Source organism: Cebidichthys violaceus, unplaced genomic scaffold, assembly GCF_023349555.1.
Source record: "Cebidichthys violaceus isolate CVI_PGR_0920_01 unplaced genomic scaffold, fCebVio1.0.p SCAF_4, whole genome shotgun sequence".
Classification (NCBI taxonomy): Eukaryota; Metazoa; Chordata; class Actinopteri; order Perciformes; family Stichaeidae; genus Cebidichthys; species Cebidichthys violaceus.
The window spans coordinates 3,409,063-3,427,256 of record NW_027176594.1 but is presented as its reverse complement, the minus strand read 5'-3'; the positions used below and the strand labels follow the sequence as shown (position 1 = coordinate 3,427,256).

At 38.4% G+C, this 18,194-nt stretch overlaps 1 protein-coding gene across 1 annotated transcript; it reads right to left on the bottom strand.

Annotated features, from left to right (window-relative positions):
* Window positions 1-1,357: 1,357 nt before the first annotated feature.
* Window positions 1,358-10,889, bottom strand: frg1 (FSHD region gene 1). Its single transcript, XM_068727687.1, has 9 exons — window positions 10,776-10,889; window positions 9,571-9,638; window positions 9,275-9,397; window positions 6,249-6,306; window positions 5,878-5,992; window positions 4,923-5,027; window positions 4,638-4,729; window positions 2,011-2,121; window positions 1,358-1,516 (listed from the first exon to the last, which is right to left on the bottom strand). The coding sequence occupies exons 1-9, from the start codon at window positions 10,832-10,834 to the stop codon at window positions 1,480-1,482; spliced, it is 768 nt and encodes a 255-aa protein (XP_068583788.1). The 5' UTR covers window positions 10,835-10,889; the 3' UTR covers window positions 1,358-1,479.
* Between the last annotated feature and the right edge of the window lie 7,305 nt (window positions 10,890-18,194).

Below are 18,194 nucleotides of genomic sequence, written 5' to 3'. Positions count from 1 at the left end.
AGCAAGAACCTCCAACAACATAGTAAGGAAGTGATACAAAACACCCCTCGGAAGAGATCCCCAGTGGTAGTGTCCATGCGGAAGTGAAAATAAATAACATGACCAACTGCGATGGTAAGAATCACAATAACATCATCTATAAAGAAAGAAAGAAGACATTCAAAATGGAATTCATACTTTTCTAGTTATTGAACTTAAAACAAAGCTATCAGAAAATGAACAGTAGCAAGACTGGCACAGTCCTAATGAATTTGAATGTACTAGTGTACTAAATGTACTAGTCTGACTTTCAGTTAAAAATTAACTTATTTGTTGCTGTGCGTCACCATCACATCAGAGTTTCTATTGCCTAAGTCGGTGGGAGTAATGGACACAATATAATAGTTTTATTTCCACAAATGGTCCCCATCTGTAGGTTTGCACTTTTTAATGATACAGCACAATTTTAGGATTTATAGCAAATTATTTCGCGGACCACCGGACAGAGTGCCACGGACTGCACTTTGAGAACCACTGGTTTAGTTCCTCTAATTGTCCCGACCCCTCCCTTCCACTGGGGGTCTGTGTGTTAGCTGTCGTTCAGGATGTTGATCGTCAGCTAATGAGCCACACGTGAGCCTGCTGTGGTTCCAGCTTTAAAGTCTCTCCACCTGAACATTGACCTTCTCCTCCCTTGGCTGACATGGCTGCTGTTCAGTTCAGTTTGGTTCAGACATTTCTGATTACGACTCTCCATGTTTGTTTTGTTTAGTTAATGTTATCCTTTAAATAAATGTTTATTATTTATACACTCGTCTGGTCTCACATCTATGTTGCAGCCTTTGAGTCGGGTTGTGACATAATAATATCCCCTTTAAACTTTTCAGATGGTTTGAGTCAAAAAAATGTTTTATGCCCAAATAACCCCATATTTTGCACATCTGAGAAAAGAATAAAACATTTTACGACCCTTTTTCATCTTTCGTACACATGTAATCATTCCACAACCCCTCAGATGCATGTTGTGACCCTTTGGAGGGAGCCTGACCACCAGGTTAGGAACCACAAGAGAAACCCAGCAAACTGTATATTAAGGATACACTATTAGCAATCTAATAATGTCACATATGATTAATCACAGGGCATCAGTCTGCAGATTGAGTACTTTAACTTTTGATCCTTTAAGTTGTTTTGCTGATAATTCTGTACTTATTTCAGTGTTGTTTCAATGTTTTTACTTAAAGGGTTAGTTTACCTCTTCCATGAGCCACAGCAAAGTAAATTAATGGTTAATTGGCCAATGGGTCATCTGAATTCTGTAAATGTCCCCATTAACATTCATTCAACTGGCTTCTAAAAATACACGGAGACCATAGAACAGATTTGACCATGTCATTTTATTCAAAATATTAAAAACAAAACAAAAATCAGATCAAATGGCCAAATCTTTAAAATCAAGACATTTACAAAGACATGGCAGACACCGACACAGTTGAGTCTTCACTTGCAGTACCGGTCTGCTTTCATTTTGCTTCTCCTGTAATAAAAAAAAAAACACATTTCACTCAACACACAACATGTCAGCACAATCAATCAATCTATGTTCTGTTATTAATTTAATGTCTACGCACAAAATCAAATTACTTTGAATTTACGATCCATTACGAACAAACTGTGGCATATTTCTTTTTTTATAGAAATATGTTTTACTGTTCTGATAACTGATAATTGGGTTTTAATACCTTGCAGGCAGCTTTGTTTAGTGCTTGTTAACACACTTATTAATGTATTTAATGTTGCCGGGTGTGAGGTATATTAACGTGCATGAATTCTCACATCTCCTACTTGTTATTACCGTTAGGTTGATGATGTAAATAGATTTCTCAACCTGTTCTAATGACAGCAGGAGGTCACCTGAATTACCTGCCTGTGAGTTTTCACATGTTCATCTAACACATCTAATGCTGCAAATAAAAACACAAGAAATGGAGGCTGTTTGACAATAAATATCTAATGAGCATATTTCCACACCTGTCAAGCAAAGTTTCATGAAACTTCCCGTCGGTTCTGGCTCTCTTCAGCGTGGACGAGTCTCCCTCATTGACCCGGAGCCGCCGATCTTGAAAACTCTGAAACTTCTTCCTGTAATTCACACAGCAACACTGATAAGACTATTACCAAAGGAAGTGCAAAGGCAAATGACACACAACCCGATCCACACATACTTAAAAACACATTTTCACAATTCATCCTCTTTGGAGAACTGGCACTGAGGCTCTAAGAAGCTAAATCTCTGAGAAGAATTCCAAACATTGAGACCAAGTATTAACTAAAGCAGAATATCTAAATGGTGACAGTGGGAGCTAAATAGCAATAAGCCAAATGTCTAAGCTAACAAGCTGCCACAAACCAACATATACTGTATTATTATTTAAATATTCAGCTAAGGCTGGAAGTGGAGTTTGTTAATGACAGTGTAAATCAAAGTTTAGGCTTAAATGTTTAGAGTTCTGCAGGAATGAGACCTAAAACCGAGAAATTATTACTTTTTTGCAAATTTAACGGGTTTTTCAAATGTTTTTTTTTTGGTTAAATAAAATATCCCACTCGTTCATTTCTAAGCTTTTAGTTGTCTTAAAAAGGTGGTTGCTAAAGAGTGGCTAACTGAGACCGCTATCTGTCATCACGGCAAACATTATTCTGCGTTCTGAAGTAATGCACCCGTGGTGTAGATTGTTTAGCCTAACTTTAGCTTTTTACTTCTGGCAATTGCATTTACGCTTTAAAAAAAAAAGAATCATAAAAGTGTTATTTTTGAGATTACCTTGCTGAACAAAACATGTAAGTATACATGCTCCAAAATATCCTCCAAAATCCAATAGAAAAATGCCATTATATTTTGGTCGAGGGCACCAGTGTGATGCTAAGTTCCGTTGGCTTGGTCCCTGCAGCACATGTATCTAAATAAGCTCTGCCATAACAATGTAACGAGGTACCACTGCACCGTGTGACAGGCTGTGAGGACTTTATCCTCCTTCTGTCAGTGTGAACCTTCATGAACATTCTCCCCTTTACAATGTGCATAGCACATCTTCAAATAATTAAATATAAAATAAAAAAGTTATTCTAAAGTAGGCAATCTTAACAATATGTTCTGGTACGCATCTAGCCAGAAACTTCTTTGATATTTAGTCTCTCTTTGCTCTGCCTGTGTTTTATGATCCCCAAGCTGCACTCCATCCTAAAAGGCATTTTAGACGCTAAACACTACATCAAGACACAGGCTCAAGGGCAGCCATTATCAACATGTCAACATGATGAGTCCATTTCCCCAGCATTCATCTAAAACAAATAATAGAGCTGGAACACCAGCCAAAGCATGCCAAGCGAGAAAACTGTTTGAGACATATTGCCTTGAACTTAATAAGCTGCAGACGGGCCGTATATATAAAACACTGGCAGCATCCGAAGCTGATATGTGGTGTTGCTCGCGTTCTCTTCCCACTCTAACAGCAGACCATCAATTGCGTCTTTAAAAGGCGGCGGGCTGATGAGGGAGTAGCTCAAAGGGCTCATCTCACATCCAGTGATTTTGTTGTCAAAATCTTGTCTGTGCAGACCGACACAATGTGAAGATAATGGGAAGGAAATCACCCTAAATTCCCCTCAGTCAAAATAAAGTGCTTCAGCACTCATTTCAGAGGAGGCTGAAAGGTAAACTACTTAAACTACAAAACGTCAAGCTGCTGTGAAATAAAAGTGTACTTATTGATACAATGTGACAACAGCTTAAAGACAAATACCACTTAAAAAAAAAGTAATTTCCTGGAGCCACTTTCAAGGAACGCAAGATACAGTTTATGCTAAACTGACAATAAATTAATTCATATTTATTTTTCAAGCTATTAACTAAAAATGATTTTGACACAACGATCCAAAAGAACATGTAAATGGTTCGATGGATTCTTTCTGAGGCATTTTAGTAAACCAATTATTATCAACTGACCAAAGCTAATTATGGGGTATGTGACAATTCAATACTGACTTTTTTTTTTTTTAAATGATTGTTTGTATGTGTGATTGCTTGTATTATTTTTATCTGTATGTATTCAACACTGTCTGTGATAGCATGACTGTGTACACATGTTGACTGGTGACACTAGTTTCTCATTGTATGAAACCTCTCTGGTGACAATCAACTCAAACACGATGTTTGTTGAACTGTTTTTGTCACTCTGTCAGAGAGGAGGGGTTTACACTCTGGTCATTTGTGAGGCTGTGTTGTTTTATTGTGGAGTGGTGCGATGGTGCATTATACTGTGGGGCAACGATTGGTAACCTTTATTTTGCTTGTGACCACCTTAGAAATTGAGCAATATCTGACATTGATTATTTTTTACAGGTCTGAAGAGGTACATTTGCCAAATAATTCCCAAAAAGAAAAGTTTAGAAGAAATAAACATTTGTGATGCAGAAATATGCTTTTTTTTATGGTTTTCTATCCAGGTAATCAACCCACAACCCTCAGATCCATCTTTTCTCTCAGTGGATGTGGGAGAAAATAGGTAGACAGTAAATTAGAAAGTTATATGCAGAGACGCCCTCATTTGTTATTGATTGGGATGCTTGTGTACACATAAAAAAAAGAAGTTACTTACACATAATTGACCTCGCAAGACTTCACGTTGCCCCTGTCTTCTTCGATGATGTCATCTTTACGCTTGAGCTCTTGTTCCGCACTCGATCTGATCTACAGAATGGAAAAAAAAAAACAGAAAGAGGGAGAAGCTTTGCATTAAATATCAATACCGTGTACCCCCTGAAGTGAGGTCACAAACATTTTCCCCTTCCATCTCAACAGTCAGGACCCCACAGAGACGGCATGCTTAAAGTGAAAAGGATTAACATGCAACCTTGTGGAAGGAACCCAATTTACACATCACCTTCACCATCTCGCCATCCCCTGCTGTCTTGGTCTTGGCCTCGATGTCCCCACTCTCACTGTAGGAGATGAAACAGCTATTTGCTGCCATGAGAGCCATTTTGCCCTGAGGCAGAACAGGAAGACACCAGAGAGGAGAAAGTGGTTGATTAGATAGATTTGCAGCAGGATTGGTTGTTGTGACAGACATGAAAGGTCAGCTGATATTTGATGTAAAAGAGTCTCAAGGTTGTGCCGGGCAGGTTGTTTATAGGTTTAACAAAGCATCGAGGCGAGCAGTGCGCTCCGGTGATGAGGTAGACGCGTCCTGCATAATGAATACGTTGTTTTTACAGTTGCTACAGCTAAGTGCTCTCTCTCATGGGCTTGACTCTAATCAGCCACGAGGCGAGACGTGAAAGGCAGAGGACAGCGGTACAGTACACCACTACTGCAAAGAGTGTGTATTCATTCCAGATACTAACTGTTGTTCAAATGTGCATCAATATATATATATATAAAAAAAAAAAGATTTATACAAATACATTTCATTCTTGCGCGATTTGTACCTACAGCTGAAACAAATGACTATTTTCATCATCGATCAATCTGCAAATTATTTTCTCATTTCAGGATTGTGAAAAATGCCCGTCCCTATTTTCGAATAACCAAAGTTAACATATTAAAATGTGTTTTTTTTGTTTTATTCAACCAACTGTCCAAACCCCCAATTATGCAGTTTATTATCATATATGACAAACAAATGCATTAAATAGTCACGAAAGAAACATGTTTGCATTTTTGCTTGAAAAATGACTATAGTAGTACATTGTTGCTGATTACTTTTCTACTTTTCTATCTATTTATCAATGAATTGTTTCAGCCCTACTTGTATTAAAGAGAAGATGGCCTTTTTTGACCATTAGAGAACATGGCATAGAACCAACGACTATAGACGCTGTAGAAGATCCACTCACGTTCTCGAAGACCGTTTCCCATTGTTCCCTGGAGCCAATGGCATCAGAGCGGCCTACGACCAAACCCTCAGAGTTGATACCCAGGTACTTGCCATATCCAGACTTCAAGGCTATCCTGCAACAACATGATGGAATTCTACGGTGACAGTACACTGATACGGACCTTTACAGAGTATTTAGGTTTAGTAATATTAGTTCAGAGGTAATCTAAGATTCACAACTAAAGAAAAGGCTCCAGAATAGGCCACACCTCCACAAGGACAGGTTAAAAGTACTCTTGTACATTTAGACACTATCAAAAAAAGAAGCGGGGTACTAACTCTGTTGGCGAAGGATTATCTGTGGATCATTTTTGGTCTTTGTTTACTCACCTTGTGTCTGAGAGCTTGACGGCAGTAAACTGTTCTGGGGGGTCAGGTCCTTCATCCTCTGAAACACATACAAAACATTTACCTTTTAAAGATTTTACGGTTACTTTAATATTGCTTTTTAAATGGCTCTACATACAGAATTTTTGATTTTTTTAGATTTGTGAATAATAGGGCTAAAAACATAAATATATATATATTAAAGCAGGTCGACAGCTGAGGTAACATATTCTGTAATGCAAGATGTTTGACCTGTAGCTATATTTTGAGCACTGATCTTTTAGTTTAGACAAAAAAAGCTTTTGCCACACAAAAACAATCATTTAGTGTTTAATTAATTACGGTGTAAAAACGACGTTCCATTATTAAAATGTGCACAATTCTTTTCTCATAGTAAGTTTATACTTGAGACCTGCTTCATGTTTAAGTAATGCCTTCCTTGTAATTAATAATGCAAACCCTCCGTCTACACACCGCTGTGCTCATCTGGATCCATTTCAGCAGCACAGAGACATTCGAAATAAGATCGGAGAGGAACTGTTGCGTTGCATTTCAATTCTTTATTCTCTGCTGAAGCCGACCGAGTTCCCCGTGATTTCATTAAGTGACCTGCTTGTGATTAGGTCGCTTCCTGACCTTTGCAATAAATCAAAGTTTCGCACAATTTCTAGTGCATCAAACAGGCATCGGGTCAAGGGAGTGCAGAGCCTGCGAGACATTAACGAGGAACGCATTAATAAAGTAGAGGTAAAATGTGACACAAGCTGCTTCTTCAAAAGGCTGATTATCTTTGGAATATGTCAGACGGTGACCCTCGGAGTTGGCTAAGAGAACATCAGCATGTTTCCTCTGACCTGAGGGTGAATGCGAACACTTTTTGGCAGTCTTCTAAAACGCTGCATCATCCAGACAGCGGCGCCTCTGCAGAAAATCCAGCGAAGAGAGGAAAATCTCTAACGTCTCTTTCTATACTGCGAGTTCGCATCCACTTTCATCTCCTAGAAATGAGCTTATGTGCATGCAGAGGATGAGGAACCACTAAGGGATTTGGGATGTTTCAATCTAGCAGACATTTTCACTGGTTCTCACAAAACGTGGGCTGACTTTTTTGTTAGTCGTGTCTGTTTCTGAGCAGACTGTTTTCGACGAGCAACACTCCCTCAGAAGAGCCCAGAGGCAGAAGTGAGTGAAAACTAAAGAGTTAGCTCTGTCCTTACCCTTAACTCAACCCCCGTTCAGCCTTATTGAGTCTGGTGTCTGGATTTACTGCTTAAATACTTAGGCTACTGCTTTGTGGTCTGAAGGCAAAACCCCCGTCATCCCCACAACGCCTGGAGCCGACAGTAAATGTAACCTCAAAATTGAGTTTTAAGTTCTTCAAGTTTGTACAACTGTGGTCTAAGCAAGCAGATGTAGAACTTGCATCTTCATCTAAACTGCAGACAAAATGAAACGCATAACGGCTTACATTCCACATGGTGCTATTTTTGCATTATAATCCTGCTTTGCCATTTCTCCCACTCACTTCTTCTGTGCTACATTGATAGATTTATCATCCTGGGTAAGGCTGGGTGATACGGATCTATTTAACCATAAAAAATGTGTGAATTCTTTGACGTAGCTAATGTTAATGGAGGTTGCATTGGGTTAAATTATGATTGACAAGCTCTACTCTGTAAAAATGAATATTGGGCAAAGGTAAATTATAATGTTTGCATGATCAAATGTAATAGTGAAAAAGATTGTAAAGTGTAGTTGTTGGCAAGAAACTTGAAAACATCTCCTTAAACAACTGTATGTATTCAAGACAATAGAAAATGGATATTAGACTTTTGAATTATGACCTGTTTAACTTCCTCACTCTAGATCTAAGCAGCTTATACATTACGTCATTAAAACCAATACTGCCCAAGATTTTTTTAAGCGGAGCATATGTTTAAATAAAATGTATTTCCTTAACATAATTATTGTTTGTTCATACAAATGACCACTATAGAAGACATTAACAAAGTAAACGGATGACATTTTACATTTTTGACCGTACACTGACTTCGGGATGGTTGAAATGATTTTTCAAGACGGTGGTGTAATAGTTAGTCTGGAGCCTCGTATACCAGCTTCTATAATAAAACAAACCGATTGCTGTCCGGTGTGTGTTGGTCAATATGGCTCATCAATGATTGGTCATTTAATCAGCTGCAAAAAACAAGATCGGTGCATCTCACGTTCCTTCAGATGGATCTCTTCATTTTCACTATTAATTATTCTGCCAATTATTTTCTGCTTTGTCTATTTTTTGTTAAGTCAGAAAATAGTGAGAAATGCCTGTGATAATTTCCCACAAGCATAGGTGATATGATGGTAAAATAGCTTAATTTATTCGACCAACAGTCTAAAACTCAAAGATATTTTGTTGAATATTTTAAATGACAAAGAAAGCATCAAATCCTCACATTTGAGAAGCTGGGAGCAGAAAATGTTTGGTACTTTTACTGAGAAATGATCAAAACAATGAATGGACTATCAAAATAGTTGCCGTCTGATTTGATCTTGGTCGACTTATCAACGGTAACATGACATGATCATATCATCATTATACAATTCAACTTGAAACACAATAATATTGAATAATGGAGCAGCCATAAACCTGGGCATTTTACAGCATTATTCCATGTTCCACATCATAACATTATTAAAAAAACACTTAAAAATGTGTCCTAAAATTACCCGGGTTAAGAGCAAAAAGGCACTAAAACCTGAATGGGTCACTGGGACAATCGTTCCCTGTGGACGGATATCAATGAGTCTCTAGAAAATATTTAGATTGACCAGAAGCTTTATAAATTGTTGCCATCTTACAGCCAGCAACAGCAGAAAATGCCACCCAAAAATACCCCATCAAAACTTTAAATCTTGAATAGAAATATTAGCAGAAACTAGATCAAATTGAGTAAAATCCACGAGAGCAGTGTGAAAGGCTCGACTCTTGAAATGCCAAATTCTGAAGTCTTTCCACTGCGTCTTCTCACCTTTGTGTGGTGCACCGAGTGTGAATAGGCCACTATCCAGAGCATGGACGTAAGCGTTGTTCTGCATCTCGATGGCAACAGTTCCAGATATTTCCCCAAAGTTGCTGACGGCCCACCAACCACCTGGAGAGCAGAAAGACCCAAATGTCACACGGCGCAACAATACATGGCAACACAGCAACCGTGAGGTGCAGCATCCAATCAGTACAAAAATCATACCAGGAAAAACAAATGGAAAGAAAAACAGGATAAAGGATCAAAAGTCTTTGGATTGTTTCTACAGTACATAAACTTACCAATAATGTCAGCCTTTTCTTCACCATCTCCTGCTTTTCTCTTCTTATCTTTATGCTTCCTCTTTTTCCTGTGAACAAATATAATACAATATCAAAAGATGTCTTCATTAGTGTTGAGCTCGCTAAATATTGAATTACACAAGTAGGCCTTGCAAGCATTCCATAACATTAAACTTGTTGGGCTGGCATATTTATTTGTCGAAAGTGAACACATTTTGAACTTAACACCGGGCAGAAAAGCAGTTTTTCACTCAAGTCCATCAGTGACGTCACTGCGTCCTTCAGTACACCTGTGCATCACTGCAGCAAGGTGAGAGGTTTCATCACTGAGGTCAGCAAAAAGATGTTCAAAGGGAGTGAAGTAACTCTTTAAATTCATTTTGTTGTGCTGCAACATGAATTCAAGACAAAATGTGACGTACAAAAAAAAGGTAATAAAAATACCACCCAACAATAAAGTGAATGACACCTAACTTTATGTATGCATGTGCTAATTATAACCTGTGAATATAAAACCCAGAAATGCCTCAAAACAGAAAAGAGTTCAAGGGGAGTTTGGGTTTGTCTGTTTGAGTGGTTGTGTCCTCTCACCCTGACTATCCAGTCTTTATTCACAAGTTGCTCAAGAAATAAAAAAAACTGAGTTTTCTTTGTTTGTTTGTTTTGCTCTAGACAGTTTCTAGGACTCTAATACGTCTACTATGGGCTTTTCTACATGTACTGGAAATCAAAAGTAGGTATGTAGGCTATTGTTTCTGTTGCTCAGGCATCTCCATCATTTCAGGCAGGCTGCAGAAAGCGTTCAATGGTTAGTATTATATATATATATATATATATATATATATATATATATATATATATAGTATCATCGTGTACTTCAATGGCTTAACCTGAGGATATCTAACGACTCTGCTAACGTTTAACCTACTTTTGGACAAATTAAAGCTAGCTTGCTCATGGTTGATCCACAGTTGATGTTTACCTAACGTTAACTAACAACAGCTTTTGGCGCCATGTTGATAGTTAAACGTTTAAGAACAGCTTTTACAGAAATAAACAGTAGCTTTACTGGTGTTTCACGAACGCTAACGTTTTAGCTTCAGCTAGCTTCAGCATAGGCTACAAAACCTCCGTAAGTTAGTCGTAAATAGAACTGAAGATTGTAACGTTAGTGATAAGTGGCACTAAGTAAAATAAACACTTACCCTTTGTTAAGACCTTTCAAAACCAGTTTGGTTGATTTTACGTGAGAATAGTCAGCCATAGCTTGACCTAGCTAGTGATTAGCACAGCTACTAGACTATACTTTCAGGCACAAGTACGGCGGCCGCGGAGGTACATTCAAAGTCTGATCCAAATGTCCACTCAACCATCAGTCTATGCATCCAACCAATTCTAACACTAATATACAGTATGTATATATATATATATATATATATATATATATATATATACACACACACACATGTAAATACATAAACACATATACACATATGTAAATATATAAACATTTACCATATACATATGTAAATATTATCATTGAGGTCAGGGTCTGAAGAAGTGTTATGTGTCTTTTCTTACGCACTCGCACAGCACCAGAAAATGTTCTCCGAGTCAAACCTCTGAGACCCTTACCACAAATTAAAAAATCGTCACACCAATCAACTGGTAAGGAAGGCATGGGTGACCTCAGGGATGGTGTTCTCATATGACTGTGTATGCTAATGTTGCCTCATTTAACAGGAAAGACCCAATCAGGAGCCTGGGACAGGAGGTATTAAATAATCCGTGGACCCTGTCAAGGAGTAAAAGAAATTAGACAGTGGCTTGTGCTATCTACTCAGTGCAGTAAACCTAGTAAGAACTCAATCATCCAACAGAAAAAAAAGACCAGACTGGAGAAAAATGGATGACGGCTGCCCAAAACGCAGCCAGACTAATCATAATAACTCCAGCACAAAGCACATCTTAACTGATGCAGGGGAGGAACTGTAATACCTCAGTGAAACTTCTTGTGTTGCTTTGCCTGAGGAAAAGTTGGTTCAAAGTACGGAAGATTAATCTGGTCAGAAGATTCTTGTAAGCTTTGAGAAAGTTAGCCGGTGGGGTTTTCAGAAGTCATGAATCAACATTTTACCCTGCCTCAACTGAATCCCATTTGTGCTCCCTCTGTCATTTGTCAAATTCAATGATACTTTGACAGCAATCCCTGTTGTTGATGGGATTAAACAGTCATAACTTGTACCGAGAGAGCTGAGTGGTTAAGCCCATAAGTACTTAAAAAGAGCTGACAGAAGACAGTGTCAAGCAAAATGGTAACTTAAATGCTATATCACCTGATTCTGCAGGCTGATATAAAGGTGGCACTCTCTATAGTATATCACTACAGTGCCTTTACTAATGCCTTAATACATTTTAATGAATAATTCACCAATGATCACTTATGAGCTCTTAGTACTGACAACATGTCAGGTTGTGAAAAGTTCATTTTGATGGTTTTTATCCTTTCTATTTGGTAAGACAGTCATACATGTTTATACTTTACTCTCCAATAAGCCATGACATCTGTAGTTGTACAGTTTCAATTAAATCAAACCCTATTGTTGAATCTATTTAGCAATAGTCATTATGTATAATCTGTAATTACCTCTCCATATTGTAGCAGTTTTCATTGTTAATGACAATGATTCAATTTGCCAGTTGCCATGGGAATATGCATGCATGTAAATCAGTACTACTATTTGTGATCTCACTGATATCAGCCTCACTGTTTACTGTTCACTCTCCTAATGCCTAATTCCTAACGCCGTATTTGACTTTTGTGGTAGTTTACAAAAATCTCCTCTTGTGGGATTAATCTATCTAATGGGTCTAAATGATACATTATAGAGGGAGCCAAAAAGACAATGTGCACATGTCATGCTGGAGAAGCATTAACAAAGCTTAAAAATAACAGCATTTTATTTGGATATTCAACATTAAAGCACCAACAACTCTGATACCCTAAAACCAACAAAAATTGGAAGCAAGGAAGCAAAATATTCTACAGCTGTTACCTAAACCTCCTGTCATCTCTATATTTAATGCATCACTGACACATCATAATATCAGTGATCATACTGTGCCACTACAAAGACAAGCTTGTAGAGTGACTGAAAATCCTCCTCACAACATGTAGGATGATACATTTTATGGAAAGAATTTAACAGTGCCACACCTCTCTCAGTCTAAACTGTCATTTGTGTGAAGGATGAGTTAATTCAGGATCACTTCTATGTCCTTTGTGTCTTTCATGTCCTTCTTAAAGTGCCCTTTGTCTAACAAGTCTGCCTGCTCCATTAGCCGCCTTTCAACTGTGAAAAAGCACATTTGTCCTCCTTTATATATTCTGTACAAAACCCACAACAGCGCTGACAAGGAATTAACTCCTCAATGCTGAGGCGCAATCTTCTTCCTGTTTGTCCCCAACTCTGCATCGCAGATGATAAAAAAGAGCAGTTTTATTTCTTGTTTGAGCCAAAAGGTTTGAGGTGAGTTGACCACCACTCTCATCCAGACTGAAATATCTTGACAACAAAGGACGGATAGCCATGAAAAACTGTGTGCAGACAGTGATGTTCTCCAGACCATGAACTCAAATGAATTTCGTGATCCCCTGACTGATCCTCTTCTACCACTGAGAGGTTGACATTTTTTGTTTTGAGAGATGTATCTCGGCAACTGTTGGATGAATTTACATATCATTTATAAAATAATTTTCTTATTATTTATTATAATATAGATATTAAAGGTCTACAGAGGATGAATCACAATTAATGTCCAACGGATATCTTTGCTTGTTAAACATCCTTTACATTTGTTATTTTATTAACTGACAAGTTAACAAAAAGTTAACTTGTCAGTGCTTTCTGGAGGCAAAATATAAAATACTGTTTCTGAATTGCCTCAAAACATATTTTTGGTATTAATCGGCCGACATACCAATTTGTCTTTCAATCTCTGATTCTTTGACTTTTTATCTTGCGCACCATGCAGGTCAAAATGTTCAATTATCCAGTACAATGAATATCAACATCTGCCGCAAAGATTTGCTCTAAATGTAATATCGGCATTCATGGTTCCCAGAGCATGTACTGTATAGCAAAGACTTTGCTGTTCCCCTAAAAAACATTTGGAAAAAAACGATGCTGTGGAAAGGGACGCCTGGACTGCCTGGCCCCAGAAAAGCTTAATTAAACGGCTCCTACATGTTGTTATATTACGCAAGCTAACGATGTCACTTATTTCAACACACTCTCCTCACACCTTTTCTAATTACTTCTCTGTTGGACTTGTTTGTTGTGCCTCTCACTTCCTTCCTTCTGTGCCTCTTTCAGCTGTTTTTCCATCCCTCTCCAACAAACTTTTACCTATGAAGTCACTTCTGTCACACTCCACCTCACCCGGTCACCCCCGCCCCCCTGACCCCCTCCTGTCCTACATCTGTCACATATAATCCTCCGGTGGGGATTTAGGTGATAGAAGGTTAAGTTGCTGACAGTGTGGAGCAGGTGTTTTCATAAGTGGCAGCGTGCTGTTACATTGCACTTTGGCCACACTCTCACTTTGTCAATGTCACCGCTCCTTCACGATGGGTTTCCTCTGCTTTCACGGTGTGTGTTTGTACAGACTGACAAAGTTTATGATGTGGATGACATCTGAGAGAGGGAGACAGATGAAGATGGATTAAGTGATTTAGTTAAAAAGGGTGTAATGATGTAATTTCCTGAGAGTGACACTGGGGAAGAGAGTGAGATGTTGGACAGGTGGAGAATTTAAATTAATGGTCTTTTTATGCCATTCTTCATTTGTAACGTGGTTATTTACACTCTATATTTCACTTAAATTGATGACAACATTTAAGTAAGATGTGAAATAAATCACAGTGCATAAAGATCCATGTAAAAACTGGATTAATGAGTTACTACATCTTGTTTATTATATTTTAATGACAGTTTTTTTAATAATACCATTACATTTTCTGCAATGTATTCAGGCTTCACTTGAGTAAAATTACCTGTCACATGGTAATCATGTATCAGAATATTGCATCTCAGGTTGTGATTGAACGCAATGTGAAAAGGAAGGCTCTTTTGAAAAGAGAGTGCCGAACATGCATTTATATTCTTGTATCATTAAATGGAGGGCACAAAAAACATTTATCAACAAAAGACATAAAGGTAAGAAGATTAACTTGAGAAGTGCAAGGAGAGCTATTTATCCTCGGATGAATAGAGTGCCTGCCTTAATACTTTTCATGGTGGACTGGACTGCGGTATTACTTAACTTCATGGATTTCTGGGTCTGGAAATTGACTAGAGTCTACAGTCATTTAGAGGTCTTATGGCAATTTCGCTGCAAGTTATGGAAGAGAGGAGTTCAGCGAATGGATAAACACCTGTGACATTTCCTTTCAGGACTATGTTCAAGGTAACAATTTCCACACCACCTTTATTATTTCCTCTCTTCCTAGATGTTTCTCTCCACATTGGATTTTATTTAATTATTTTAATCCATAAATCACATAAATGACATTGGCTTTATTTTAATTGTAGACTTCCTGATATAACTAAATCACAGTTCACTGATATCTACACAAATGTGGTGTACAAACATGTACTGTAGTGTGCTCTCTATGAAGGTGAAACTGTATTTTAAATAGTCTGTAATTCTATCAATGACAGCAAACAAACATATGTTACTCATCAAGGTTACAGAGGAAATAAAAGTTGTTAAAAACTTTTATAGCCTGTAACAGCCCGCTGCCCCTGAGGACCATATTCAGTGCCAGCTTTTATAAAAAGTACACTGCCTTCTGTCTAATTATAAACTTTCTGAAACCAGTCATTTTGTGAGCTACTGAAAATAAACTTCGTTTGATACAATTTTCCATACGTGGAAGCAGGATTGTTGCAGGCGTGTGTTATTCCAAGTTCAAAATGATGACTTGCATACGTCTCTCCCTCCCTCTCTCTCCCTCTCTCTCTCTCTCTCTCTCTCTCTCTCTCTCTCTCTCTCTCTCTCTCCCATTGACAAGCGCTGTGCGTTTTTGCTCTGAATGGTTAGTGCTTGCTGTCTTTGGCTCTGTGCTCTGTTGGCTTACGCAGTCTTGTTCTTGCTTCAGAGCACCCCAAATGGCGGCTTCACTCCTTCAGTCACAACCCCCCCCCCTTCCCTCCTGTCCTTTCACTCTATGCTTACCGTCTACACAGTCCTTTCAACCCCATCTTCACAGACCTTGAGATTGCCTTCCATCAGCTGTGAATGTTAAAAGAGACTAATTTATTAACCAACCCGGGTCCCTCTGCAGCAGGGCCGAGGAAGGCAGTCAGGCTGCAAGAATGACTCATCCAGGCTAATATTTATGCACAATTCCACTGGGTGGCAGTATACACGCACGGCTCTGTGCATCACGCACAGGCCACCTAAAGCTCAGCATGGCATGCTCCACACTGATGGCAATTTGGCAATGTGAATTTTAGGCAGCATCCTATAATGTGGATTAGATATTTGTGGAGATTAGATATTTTTGAGTTATGCATGTATGATTCAGATGAACAGACAAGACATTCAAGATTTTATCTAGTGGGTCTTGGTAAAGGAGTGCATCTAATCAAAATAGATGAATATACAATGATATTAATTAATTTCTATATAGTATACAGAAGCATTTTCTTTATTCAAATATTCTAAGATACACCATTTTAAAAAGTGTTTTGAGAAAATAGCACACAAGAGTGAGTTTAATTGCAAGAGACAAATTAATTGCCTTATTTACACACTCCATGGGTGGTATATTTTCTCCTCCCTAATTATGCCTCTACTCTTAATAAACAAATGGCAACCTTTTATTTTTTCATCCGCCGGAGGTTTTGTAGTTTTCGAACATTAACACAGTTTCACATCAAACATTTCACCTTCAATATCTACCGTCACTGACGGTCTCCTCGGGTATTTGCCACATTACTTACTGTGGCAGTGCATCAAGTCAAAAAGCCTCTCAGAGTGTGAGGGGAGTGGCTGAATAATTCACAGTCTTGTGTATTTTTAAACTCATCCTTACATTTATAATGCAGAGAAATTGAATCATATGACACTGACACACTGTTAATCTTTTAGTGACTGCACATTTCTGCAGGCTTTTATCTGCGAATCACTGGCAGTTAGCAAATACATGGGATGCACACACACACACACACACACACACACACACACACACACACACACACACACACACACACACACACACACACACACACACGTTCATAAGTTAGATTTATAAGCTTGTGTTCTCTTCCTTCTGAAGCTTCACAAGCATAGATGGCCTCCTGTTTTGCTCTTGACTTTCTAAAAGAAAGGCGTTGCTCCATCTGACATCACCTGCTACAAGCTGGCAGGAGTCAATCAGCGCTCTGAATCTGGTCTGACCAGTGCAGAGAAAAGTCATCATTTATCCCAAACAATTTAGAGGCTTTGAAGACACCTCTGATTAATAGGCAGTGTACTGTACACAGCACACAGTGGAGTGCAGATGGAATGAGATGGGACATAAATCACCAGCTGGATCTGAACCAGGTTTGAACTCACAGTCTCACAAGCATATGGTAATCATGCAATAATGAACTGTTGTCTGCTGCGCTCTCTGCAAGGTGTTCTCCCGAACATATTGCAGTGTCTGTTCATACTGCTGTGGCATTGGCACTCTCCAACACACACATGCACGGGAACACACACACACATGCACACACACACATGCACACACACACACACACACACACACACACACACACACACACACACACACACACACACACATGCTTCTTTCCTACAATGCTCACAGAAAAAGGGCAGGGTGTTGTTTGTTGTCTTACATCTCTCTGTAAAAATGTCAGAGTTATTAGATACATTTGTCAATGACAAAGAATATGGAATATGGAAAACGTGTCAAGTTTTACTAAGCTAAATTTGAAAGTGCAGTGTCTTTTTTCCTCAACATACTGACAAAGCAACAATCTCAACATAGATGAAATATTTTAGCCGTATATTTTATTTTATTCATACTTTTTCGAACCTCTCAGTCTCTTATGGCCACTAAAGATTAAGGTATCAACAAAGTATGATTGCTTATTAGGTTACCTTTCCAGGTGCTGACGAGAACTGGACTCATATATCCAAATCAAAAGTGAATCGTAGCACACAGTGAGACTGCGTGCCAGTGTAGGAACACTTGCTTCCACCGTAGTCAATGTTTATGGCTGTGTAGGCGAGTGAAAACCATTTGGTTTGGGTTTGTGGTTACGGTTGAATATTGATACTGACTTGAGGTTCAAGACAGGATGTAAACTCTTGCTTTCAACTCTAAAACACTTTGTACAGTCATCCGTCACTCCATTCACCAGTTGGTTATTAATGGTATTTCTAGGAGAAGGGGTTAGAGAGAGATTGAATTGAATTTGGTGTTGTTGCGGGGCTATCTCACATTATCATAAATGTCAAAACAGGTATGTTTGGTATTTGAACTTGAACTGCTTTTAGGTGTGAAATGGGCTATAGAATAAAACTCCCCAAGCTTTGCCTTACTTAAC

Bases quoted from the DNA above. Each gene is read 5' to 3' on its own strand.
- frg1 (XM_068727687.1), bottom strand. From the start codon at position 10,834: ATGGCTGACTATTCTCACGTAAAATCAACCAAACTGGTTTTGAAAGGT. The intron at 9,639-10,775 runs GTAAGTGTTTAT...ATTTGTTCACAG, and splicing joins TTGAAAGGTCTTAACAAAGG to GAAAAAGAGGAAGCATAAAG. The intron at 5,028-5,877 runs GTGAGTGGATCT...GTTCTGCCTCAG, and splicing joins GGGAAACGGTCTTCGAGAAC to GGCAAAATGGCTCTCATGGC.